This window comes from Hemitrygon akajei, unplaced genomic scaffold, assembly GCF_048418815.1.
Source record: "Hemitrygon akajei unplaced genomic scaffold, sHemAka1.3 Scf000082, whole genome shotgun sequence".
Lineage (NCBI taxonomy): Eukaryota > Metazoa > Chordata > Chondrichthyes > Myliobatiformes > Dasyatidae > Hemitrygon > Hemitrygon akajei.
Window position 1 is genome coordinate 110975 of NW_027331968.1, and position 12140 is coordinate 123114.

A 12140-nucleotide genomic window follows, 5' to 3' on the forward strand; every position below is an offset into this window, starting at 1 on the left:
CGAAAGATGAAATCCGTTCCATACAGCCACCCAACCCCTGGATCATTTTTCCAAATTTCTTCAGATAATAGAGGAAATTATTTTTAGAATTCGGAGTTCATTGAGTTTGTCGTCATGGAATAACAATGACAGCATCCATTTAATGAGAAAATCAGGTAACATCCCAACTGGTCTGATCAACCCCAATGCATCTTATGAACCCCATTCTGTTCACATCTGCACTCCCTTAGGGCAAACACTGCTACAGTTATCCAGTTTAGTTTCCAACTCAATTATCCTGGGAAGTCCATCAGGAAACAGTGTCAGTCAGGCTGACATAGGGAAAAATCCTCAGCTCAGTCCACAGAAGCTGAAATTCATGTGTGTCTGTGTAATGTTCTCGTATAGGTGTAAAAACTCTGAACTAAACTCCCAGGTAAATCATAGTCAATGAAGGAACGATCGCAGTAAGATTAACCATTTACTGTTCACCTTTCCACATCAACCTATGGTGAAAACTGTTGATAAAAGAAAACAAAATATCTGCAGTATTTGATTCCTTCTTGGCATCACATTTACATCATAAATACTTGTAAAAGTAAAACTACAACAAACTATATTACATTGAAGTACAACATGCAGTCAGAATCTACCTACGCCATCAACTGCTTTAAATACACTTCAACACAAACTATCCAGCAACGCTTTCAATAGCACAGGAAAATAAACCGTCATTACTTTTAACAGAATCAGCGTTAGCATTTTTACTTCACATATCGATTATCTTATAAACTTACGGCATTGCTACTATGATGTTTCTTAATGCGTAGAAATGGAACTTTTTCGCGCTGATCCTGCACACACAAGCCCCCTCCTTCCCATTTCTCCAAACCGGTATTTTCCCACAAGACGCGCCGAAACCGGGTGTGACATCATCGCATGCCGCGATACATCACAGCAACGAATTTACTTTCAACAACCTTAACTCTAGAAAATAATTACAAGCAAATTACTAAAGCGAAAATGTAATAAAGCTAAGCAAATACCTTAAGGGCAACACAGTCTGTGTTGTGTGATGGACACTGCGGAAGGGTGAGAGATGGGAATTAGGACAGGGAAACCGAGCGTTGTGAGATTGCAGCAATTTGCCTGCAAACCTGTTCTTCACTGCTGTTCATGTTGTTTGTTGAGGGAACGGACACGGCAGTGAAATTCCCACTTCCATTTCTTAATACAAAACAGATTTTCTTCCTGATTTTTGAAGAACACAATTTTTACCGCTGTCACATTTTTAAAGTAATTATTTGAACAATCAATGTTTTCCTACGCTCTCTATCTCACCCAATACATTGAATGGAGAGCCCACACACTCCCAGCAGGGTCCTGAGCCTGTGAGACCCCACGCACCCCTGACAGGGTCCCGACACACTGTGAGACACCACACATCCCTGACAGGGTCCTGACACACTGTGAGATCCCACACACTCCTGACAGGGTCCTGACACACTGTGAGACCCCACACACCCCTGACAGGGTCCCGACACACTGTGAGATCCCACACACTCCTGACAGGGTCCTGACACACTGTGAGACCCCACACACCCCTGACAGGGTCCCGACACACTGTGAGATCGCACACACTCCTGACAGGGTCCTGACACACTGTGAGACCCCACACACCCCTGACAGGATCCCGACACACTGTGAGACCCCACACACCCCTGACAGGGTCCCGACACACTGTGACACCCCACACACCACTGACAGGGTCCCGACACACTGTGACACCCCACACACCCCTGACAGGGTCCCGACACACTGTGAGACCCCACACACCCCTGACAGGATCCTGACACACTATGACACCCCACATACCCGTGACAGGGTCCTGACACACTGTGAGACCCCACACACCCCTAACAGGGTCCTGACACACTGTGACACCCCACACACCCCTGACAGGGTCCTGACACACTGTGACACCCCACACACCCCTGACAGGGTCCTGACACATTGTGAGACCTCACACACCCCTGACAGGGTCCTGACACACTATGACACCCCACATACCCCTGACAGGGTCCTGACACACTGTGAGACACCACACACCACTGACAGGGTCCTGACACACTGTGAGATCCCACAGACCCCTGGCAGGGTCCTGACACACTGTGAGACCCCACACACCCCTGACAGGGTCCTGACACACTGTGAGACCCCACACACCACTGACAGCGTCCTGACATACTGTGAGACCCCACACACCCCTGACAGGGTCCTGACGCACTGTGAGACCCCACACACCCCTGACAGGGTCCTGACACACTGTGAGACCCCACACACCCCTGACAGGGTCCTGACACACTGTGAGACCCCACACACCCCTGACAGGGTCCTGACACACTGTGAGACACCACACACCACTGGCAGGTTCTTGACACACTGTGAGACTGTACACACCCCTGACAGGGTCCTAACAAACTGTGAGAAAGCACGCAACGCGACAGGATCCTGACACATTATGAGACAGCACACATCCCTAGGAGGGTCCTGGTACACCGTGAGACCCCACACAATGCGACAGGGTCTTGACACACTGAGGCCCCACACATCCCTGGTAGAGTCCTGACATGCTGAGATCCTACACACTCCTGACCGGCCCCGTCAAACTCTGTGAAATCCTGGACACACTTGGCAGACTTCCTAACATACTTTTACAGGTCCTTTCAAAAGTTTGTATTCAGCTGTAGTGTAGCTGCAATTAACTGTTCTCACACTTCATCCTGACCCTATCTTGCATTGATATCTGTCTTCCCATAATTCAGGACCTCAATACTCGTGGCATCCCCGTCCATTTCCATATCTGAGACAGATGGTCTCTAAATCCAGAATGCTCTCCACTGACACTCCAAACAGTCGCCCAGCTACTGCCTAGTCGGGACGAAGGAACATACAGTCTAGGCTAATAAACATCATTGTAAGGCCGGCAGGGCCGGATGAATGGACATGATGGGATGGTTGGGTCTGAAGTGTTTAGTTCATTGGAAAGAGTGTTGTGGGTCAGGTAGTTGGACCTTGAGAGTGGATCAGCACATGCAAGTGTGATGCTGTTGCCCTTATGAAGACTTGATTGAGAGAGACAGAATTGGCAGCTCCATATTCCGGAGTTCCGATATTTCAGATTAGAGAAGGGAGGTAATATATTTAAAGAGATCTATTAACTGATCTGGGGAATTTCACAGCTGCACTCACAGAGGACATACTGGGGAGTTCAAGCACTGAGGCAATATGGGGAGAGCACAACAATAAGACAGATGCAACCACTGATGGGTTTTTACTAAACATCCCCCAGTGGACATCAGGAGATAGAGGATCTGATATGTAGGCAAATTCTGGAACGATTTAAAAGCAACAAGTTAGTTGTAGAAGGTAATTTTAACTTCCCCTGTGTGCTGATGACCTTACATTCTCTGACCCGTGTTTTCTTACTGCAAGAGTATTTGAGGGCTTTCCAATGTGGAATGTGTTCTGGGAACAATGTGCGTAATGTCCGAACTAGAGAAGAGGCCATCCTGCACCTGGCATTAGGATGTAAACTTACAAGATACTCAGGTGTCAGTGGGAGAGCCTTTGGGAAAAGTGAACACAACTGCTGTTCTCAGATGGTTATGAATAAGGAGAGGTCTACAGTTTATGCGACATTGGGTGTGGGAAATTTAACTTGGGGAAGGCAGATTAAGTGGCAAAGGATTAGACTGGGAGCAGTTATTTTTGGGAAAATCCCCGTCTGGCATGTGGGGTCAATTAAATATCAACTGATCAGAATTGGGACTGGGATTAAAGTAGATTAAAGTCAACAATGGCAGCACCTGTGGATCTTGATGAGAGATGTTATAAATTTAGTCTGAAGGGGAAAGGTAAGGTTTATGACACTGAAATGAGGCACTGAGTTGCGGAGAGTGAAGAGGCATGTCAAAGAATCCATTAGGATATAGATAAGTTGTAGATGCGATTGGGGAAATATCAGATGGAGTTTAATCCAGAGAAGTGTGAGTTGTTGAAATTCAGGAGATCAAACATGTGGGGGAATATAGAGTAACGGTCATGACCCTGACATCACTCATGTCTGGAGGGATTTGATGTCCATGTCCATAACGCCCTGAATGTGAATATTTATGTCACAACTGTATAAAACTTTGTTTTGGCTGCATTTGGGGTATTGGTGCAATTCTGACCCGCATTAAAGGAAAGCTGTGAAGGTCTCAGGGGGTTCTGAAGCGACTTGCCACTCACATCACAGATTAGAGAGCATCAACTTAAGTAGACAAACAGATTATTTTATATGAAATATAAAGGTTTGAGGGAGATAATATATTGTGTTATAAAATTGAGAGGTGAAGATAAAGTGTTTCTGTTGTAGGTATATTAGATAGAGGTTATTCATTTGGAATGAGATGGGTGCCTGCAATATGTTTTCGAGGGTGGAGATGCAGAGCGATGTTAGAGATTTAGGCAAGTACATTAACAGTCAGGGAATGGGGGGATTAATTACCACCGGAGGCGGGCGGAATGAGTTTGATGTTGCATCATGCTGGCACCAATGTTGTGGGCCGAACGGTTACTCCTGTGCTGTTATATGTTCCATGCAGGTTCTGTGACAACTGAAATCCTGAACCACCTGCTATTGAAATTCCTCGGTCTCTGCTCTCTTCACCACCCGACCTGTAATCAGCATGGTTTTCAAACTTGTATTTAAAGTCACAGACCAGTGGCATCTCCCCTTTCTCCCCTTTCCACAGACATTGTCTGACCTGTATTCACATCCACACTCCCGTCCTTCTACAGCTGTGCTGCAGAGGGCAGGCCAACATGCTGCATAACTGTGGCGGACTGGAAGGCTCTACAACGGGTAGTCAAAACTGTCCAACGCATCACCAGCCTACTTTCCATCCGGGACGTATCAAGTCAAGTCAAGTCACTTTTATTGTCATTTCTACCATAACTGCTGGTACAGTACATAGTAAAAATGAGACGACGTTTTTCAGGACCATGGTTTACATGACACAGTACGAAAACTAGACTGAACTATGTAATAATTTAAAAAAAACACAGAGAAAGCTATACTAGACTAGAGACCTACACTGGACTGCATAAAGTGCGCAAAAACAGTTCCGGCATTACAATAAATAATAAACAGGACAGTAGGGCAAGGTGTCAATCCAGGCTTCGGGTATTGAGGAGCCTGACGGCTTGGGGGAAGAAACTGTTACATAGTCTGGTTGTGAGAGCCTGAATGCTTTTGAGCCTTTTCCCAAACGGCAGGACGGAGAAGAGATTATATGAGGTGTCCATGGGGTCGTTCATAATGCTATTTCCTTTGTGGATGCAGCGTGTAATGTAAATGTCCGTTATGGCGGGAAGAGAGACCCCGATGATCTTCTCAGCTGACCTCACTATCCGCTGCAGGGTCTTGCGATCCGAGATGGTGCAATTTCTGAACCAGGCAGTGATGCAGCTGCTCAGGATGCTCTCAATACAACCCCTGTAGAATGTGATGAGGATAGGGGTGGGAGATGGACTTTCCTCAGCCTTCGCAGAAAGTAGAGACACTGCTGGGCTTTCTTTGCTATTGAGCTGGTGTTGAGTGACCAGGTGAGATTCTCCGTCAGGTGAACACCAAGAAATTTGGTGCTGTTAACGATCTCTACCGAGGAGCCGTCGATGTTAAGTGGGAATGGTCGCTCTGTGCCCTCCTGAAGTCACCAACCATCTCTTTTGTTTTGTTGACATTCAGAGACAGGTTGTTGGCTCTGCACCAGTCCGTTAGCCACTGCACCTCCTCTCTGGAAGCTGACTTGTCATTCTTGCTGATGAGACCCACCACGGTCGTGTCATCAGTGAACTTGATTATGTGGTTCGAGCTGTGCGTTGCAGCACAGTCATGGGTCAGCAGAGTGAACAGCAGTGGACTGAGCACACAGCCCTGGGGGCCCCCTCAGTGTGATGGTGTTGGAGATGCTGCTGCCGATCCGGACTGACTGAGCTCTCCCAGTCAGGAAGTCTAGGATCCAGTTGCAATGGGAGGTGTTCAGGTCCAGTAGGCTCAGCTTTCCAATCAGTTTCTGAGGGATGATTGCTGAACTGAAGTCTATGAACAGCATCCGAACGTATGTGTCTTTTTTGTCCAGGTGGGTTAGGGTCAGCTGGAGGGTGGTGGCAATGGCGTCATCTGTTGAGTGGTTTGGATGGTACAGAAAAGCTCCGGAAAAGAAACAGCAGCATCAGGAAGGATCCCACCTATCCTGCCTGTGGGCTATTTGCCCCTCTCCCATGAGGGAGGAAGCTACGTAGCATCCACAGCAGGACCACCAGACTCAAAATCAGTTACTTTCCTCAAGCAGTAAGACTGATCAACATCTCCAATGACTAAGCCACCCCTCCACAACTAACAGCCCCCACCCCACCACCAGCATGGTTTGAACATTTTCTGTGAGACCCACCTGAGGTCAAGTGGCTCCTATTTATATTTATATTTATATATCTATATATTTAAATTTATTGTGTTTTCCATTACGTTTTTTTTTGCTACATCAGTTACAGAATTTCCTTCTCCTTTACACTTGTCTATCTTGAATCATAAATCTGTTGAGTATTTACAGCACATACTCTTTCAGAGACACGAGACTGCAGATCTGCTGTCTCAAACCATTTTCTGGAGGAACTCAGTGAGCTAAACAGCATCTGTGATGATGGAAGAGGGGAGGGGGAACTGTCTGCGTTTTGTGTCAAATTGTTGACTGTCCCAACCACCTGTCTACAAACCTAATTCTTGGTATTTTGAATCAGTGATGGTGGGAGTGGGAGCTGTGATACTCCGACATGTTCCTTTGACAGAGTGCCCACTACCCTTTTCTCCATCTCTATATGCTACGCAAACACTAGGCTTTCAAAGTTCTTCCGCAAGAACAATGATGGTTGTGGCAGGAGTGGGAGTTTGTCCAGTACAGGACAGTCAGGGGTCAGTAAACTACCAGGGTAATGCTCTCCTTCACAGCACAATTAATGTGGAAATGTGATGATCTGGTGTTTATCTAGACCACGCCTCCCTCACTTTTACTTTACTGTATGTACATCCGTTGATGAATTCAATTAATGAAATAGCTTTGATCTAACTCTTCTGTACCTAAATATTGATTTCTGAGATAAGGCATCTAACAGTTTGTTCACTGTCTCTCCCCATTGAAGATGTTCACCAGAAACACAAGGAGACTCTGCGGGCACAAACTGAAACACTGAGATTGAACACAATCCTGATGAGGGAGAAGGTGAAGGTTTTCCAGCTGCTTGATCGATACGCTGAGCTCACGGTCATTTCTACTGTTCGAGATCGGACACTGGTGGAACATGAGCTGCTGGCAAGAGGCAGAGACCACGAAGAGTGGACAGAAGAACATCTCTGCAGAGAGCTGGAGAAACTCCGAAACGATCAGTTGTTCCACAGCAGCTCTTTACCGAGTAACTCCACATCTGGGAGTTCAGCAGCAGTGGCCGGGGTCCCGGGGATCGGGAAAACAACAATGGTACAAAAGATTGTTTATGACTGGGCCACGGGGAAAATATACCAACAGTTCCAGTTTGTCTTCAGTTTCAAATTCCGTGACTTAAACTCCATTAACTGCAGAATAAACCTGAAGGAACTGATTCTGGATCAGTATCCTTACTTTGGGAATATTCTGAGAGAGGTCTGGAAGAACCCAGAGGGATTGCTGTTTATATTCGATGGTTTGGATGAATTCAAGCACAGAATCGATTTTGCTGACAGTCAGAGAGGCACGGAACCTCCGTCCACATGCACAGATCCTGAATTCAAGTGCAAGGTGTCTGACATTGTGTACAGTTTAATCCAGCACAAGCTGCTCCCAGGGTGTTCAGTGCTGGTGACCACCCGTCCCACTGGGTTACATTTATTGCAAAAGGCAGACATCAGTGTCTGGGCTGAAATCCTGGGATTTGTTGGTGAGGAACGGAAGGAATATTTCATCAGGTACTTTGAAGATCAGACAGTGGCAGAAGCTGTTTTCAAACACGTGAAGGAGAACGAGATCCTGTACACCATGAGCTACAACCCCTCCTACTGCTGGATCCTCGCACTGGCACTGGGCCCCTTCTTCAAACAAAGAGTCAGGGACCCGCAGCGAGTTCCCAAGACCATCACCCAACTGTACTCCTACTATATTTACAACATCCTGAAAAACCACGGCCGTGAGATTGAGAACCCCCGTGACGTGTTGCTCAGGGTTGGTCAGATGGCCTTCAGAGGAGTGTCCGATCAGAAGATTGTGTTTACAGATGGAGATTTGATCAACTACAACCTGCAGCCTTCCCAGTTCCTGTCCGGGTTCCTGATGGAGCTTTTGGAGAGAGAGGATTGTGCCCGGAGCGTGGTGTACACATTCCCACACCTCACCATCCAAGAGTTTGTAGCTGCAGTCGCACAATTCCTGAATCCACATCCCGGGGATATCCTGAAATTTCTCACTGAAGCCCACAACATGACAGATGGGCGATTTGAGGTATTTCTCCGTTTTGTTGCTGGTCTCTCCTCCCCAATGACAGCTCGGGGCCTGGAGGAGTTTCTGGGTCCATTTCCCAATGAAACAACCTGCCGGGTGATTGACTGGGTGAAAGAGGAGTTTAAACGCCAGAGTGGAAACACATGGAGTGAAGCTGGTAAAAGGAGCCTCCTGAACTCATTGCACTACCTGTTTGAGTCTCAGAATAGTGGACTGGCTCAGGCCGCACTGGGATCAGCAGAAACACTTTCATTCATTGGAATGACACTGACCCCGATTGACTGCAAGGTCCTGTCTCATGTCATCGGATTCTGTGATACAATAAAACACCTCGATCTGCAGGGCTGCCACATTCAGTGTGAAGGAATCCAGCGGCTGGGACCCGGGCTGCACAAGTGCCAGGAGTTGAGGTAACTTGATTTATTTCTCACTCTGAACTGTGAAACTGTTCCATTGTGTTGTTTCAATGTAAAGGAATTTCAGTAAATTTGTAGTAAATCAGATTGTGATGAATTGTGACAAATGCCCACGGGGTCAGTCAGTAACTCCCCAAGGACAGGAGGGTTCTGTTGTTCCTTGTGAAGGGATGTTGGAGACTTCATCAGATCAGTGAACAATGGCCATTGGTTTAATGACAGTAAATCACAGGAATGGCCGTGTTTCTCGCTGCCTGTGACACGTCCATTGACAATGTTCCTTCTCACTGTTAATGACACCCAGACTGACACTGACTGCAGCAGGTGGGTCAGAGATTCATACCCCCTTCCCGGTGAGGGACAAGAGACCATCAGCAGACTGTTGCAGTGTGAAGGAAAGAAATACCATTGTGAGATTCTTCTCCCCTGTCCTTCCCCGTGTGTGACTAAAGCCATCAGTCAACGTGTGTGACTGTGCTCACTACAAGATACCTAGACCCCATGGGCGCATCTCCTCTCCCGATTGTGAGCCTCATTTCAGAAATACCCCTGCAGTTCAATTGATTTCTGCATCACTCATCTTGTTGTATTGCATTTTCCCATCGGTATCCTCCACTTCCTCCTGCAGATTATTTTTTCCTGTCCCTTTTCCTGAGGGGGGGTCTCTTCTATTATCTCCAACATTTCCCCATTCACAAATCTTCATCATTGTGCGACTTCCTCCCACCTTCAACCCTGTCCTTCCGACGTTCTCACGTCAAGAAGAGTTTTCTAACCATCGGAGAGTGAGACAGAATATGTAGAGTTTACGGGTTCACACCGACAGAATAAATTACTGACATTCGGTGAATACCCTGGAGCTGGGCAGTGAGGGACATTGACAGTGATAGGAACTCTGATCAGTGATTTACTGAAGGGTATATGTTTCTTGAAATATCCGAGTGAGAGAAATTTTCTCAGACCCACGGTTTGAAACACTTTGTGCATCAATTTGTCTGTTTGTGTTTAGACTTGGGGAGAATAAACTGGGAGATTCAGGAGTGAAACTGGTGTCTGCGGCTCTGAGGTACCCGGAGTGTAAAATACAGAAACTGGGGTAAGTACCAGACTGTGGGAGATTGTGTTTATAGTCACTGGGTGTTTGTACTGAATATTAATGTGATCAGTAATTGTGTTACTGATAAACACTGGGGATTTGTACCGTCTCCTGTCTCTCTGTGTCCTTCACCCTCACTCTCTTTCATCTCCAGTCTGGGGAAAGTCGGTCTCACGGATTCTGGTGCCGAGGATCTCGCCTCTGCTCTCAGTACAAACCCATCACTGACGGAGCTGAACCTGAATGATAATAAACTGGGAGATTCAGGAGTGAAACTGGTGTCTGCGGCTCTGAGGAACCCAGAGTGTAAAATACAGAAACTGGGGTAAGTACCAGACTGTGGGAGATTGTGTTTACAGTCTCTGGGTGTCTGACAATGAACATTAATGTGATCAGTAATTGTGTAACTGATAAACACTGGGGAACTGTACCGTCTCCTGTCTCTCTGTGTCCTTCACCCTCACTGTCTCTCATCTGCAGGCTGGGGAAAGTCGGTCTCGCAGATTCTGGTGCCGAGGATCTCGCCTCCGCTCTCAGTACAAACTCATCACTGATGGAGCTGGACCTGAGTAATAATAAACTGGGAGATTCAGGAGTGAAACTGGTGTCTGCGGCTCTGAGGAACCCGGAGTGTAAAATACAGAAACTGTGGTAAGTACCAGACTGTGGGAGATTGTGTTTACAGTCACTGTGTGTCTGACACTGAACATTAATGTGATCAGTAGTTACGTTACTGATAAATACTGGGGAACTGTACTGTCTCCTGTCTGTCTGTGTCCTTCACCCTCACTCTCTCTCATCTCCAGGCTGAGGAAAGTCGGTCTCACAGATTCTGGTGCCAAGGCTCTCGCCTCCGCTCTCAGTACAAACTCATCACTGACGGTGCTGAACCTGAATGAAAATAAGCTGGGAGATTCAGGAGTGAAACTGGTGTCTGCGGCTCTGAGGAACGCAGAGTGTAAAATACAAAAACTGGAGTAAGTGCCAGACTATGGGAGATTGTGTTTACCGTCACTGGGTGTCTGACACTGAACATTAATGTGATCAGTAATTGTGTTACTGATAAACACTGGGGATTTGTACCGTCTCCTGTCTCTCTGTGTCCTTCACCCTCACTCTCTCTCATTTCCAGGCTAAGGAATGTCGGTCTCACAGATTCTGGTGCTGCGGTTCTCTTCTCCGCTCTCAGTACTAAACCATCACTGACGGAACTGGACCTGGGATCAAACTCACTCACAGATCTATCTCTCCCCGCTCTCCATCTCATCACTCTGCCTCACCTGAGCCTGCAGCAGATCAGGTGAGTGATGTGTTAATGTTCAATGTGATAAAATATCAGCGGATCAGCAGGTTTTCTGGTTTTTATTTGTCTGTGTGTTGTTACGTACCCCGTGACGTGTTAAAGAACCAGCCGAAATGGAAAACACATTGGAGTCTGGTATTGCTTATAAACTAATAGTGTTTATTAGTAACTATGCAATACAGTATTATAAATGCAAATATCTAAGCAGATCAGCAATGACATATATGTACATAGGTATGGAAATAGGAACAAAACTAGGCTGTTCCAAACCGAGGGGTGAATGGATATAGTCTTACGATGATGAAGAGAGTTTAGTTTAGTTTATGGTACTTTGTTGAGTAACGTTGGAGAGAGGGAGAGGTGAGAGGTGATGGCATCAATCTTCCCGTTGTCTTCCATGGTCTTTCGAAATCCTGTTGTGGTCACCGACTATGACCATTGCACATACAACCATTCTACAGTGATGTCATTATCACCCAGTTGAGGGTGGACACACAGATAATTCCCCACCGGTTGTACCTTTTCACACTGCTAGAGCCACTGATCGATTTCCCCGAATCAACCCTTTAAAAACTCCAACTTCCTGTGGGTACAGCAAAGCTCGTTCAGGGTCCGAAAATCTGTGTGTGTGTGTGTGTGTGTGTGTCTGTGTATCTGCGGACCTGGTTTTTATCTCCACAAGTTGGACACCAATTGTCCATCAACCTGCTCCGCCCTCCTCTCTCTACAGGAACTTTTACAAGCGGGCAAGGGTCCTTGTGGAAAGGTAAACA

General features: G+C 46.7%; 2 protein-coding genes across 6 annotated transcripts in view; one reads left to right on the top strand and one right to left on the bottom strand.

Moving 5' to 3' along the window:
• Window positions 1–12140, bottom strand: part of LOC140722652 (uncharacterized) — a 409759-nt gene that overhangs the window by 101167 nt on the left and 296452 nt on the right. The window lies entirely within an intron of this gene.
• LOC140722629 (NACHT, LRR and PYD domains-containing protein 3-like) overlaps window positions 1–12140 on the top strand; it is a 69695-nt gene that overhangs the window by 56448 nt on the left and 1107 nt on the right. For all 5 annotated transcript variants that reach the window (XM_073037330.1, XM_073037332.1, XM_073037334.1 and 2 more), the window contains 6 exons: window positions 7225–8962; window positions 9978–10064; window positions 10219–10389; window positions 10545–10715; window positions 10871–11041; window positions 11197–11364. In XM_073037330.1, coding sequence (XP_072893431.1) covers window positions 7225–8962; window positions 9978–10064; window positions 10219–10389; window positions 10545–10715; window positions 10871–11041; window positions 11197–11364 — 2506 coding nt within the window. The remainder of the gene's footprint in view (window positions 1–7224; window positions 8963–9977; window positions 10065–10218; window positions 10390–10544; window positions 10716–10870; window positions 11042–11196; window positions 11365–12140) is intronic.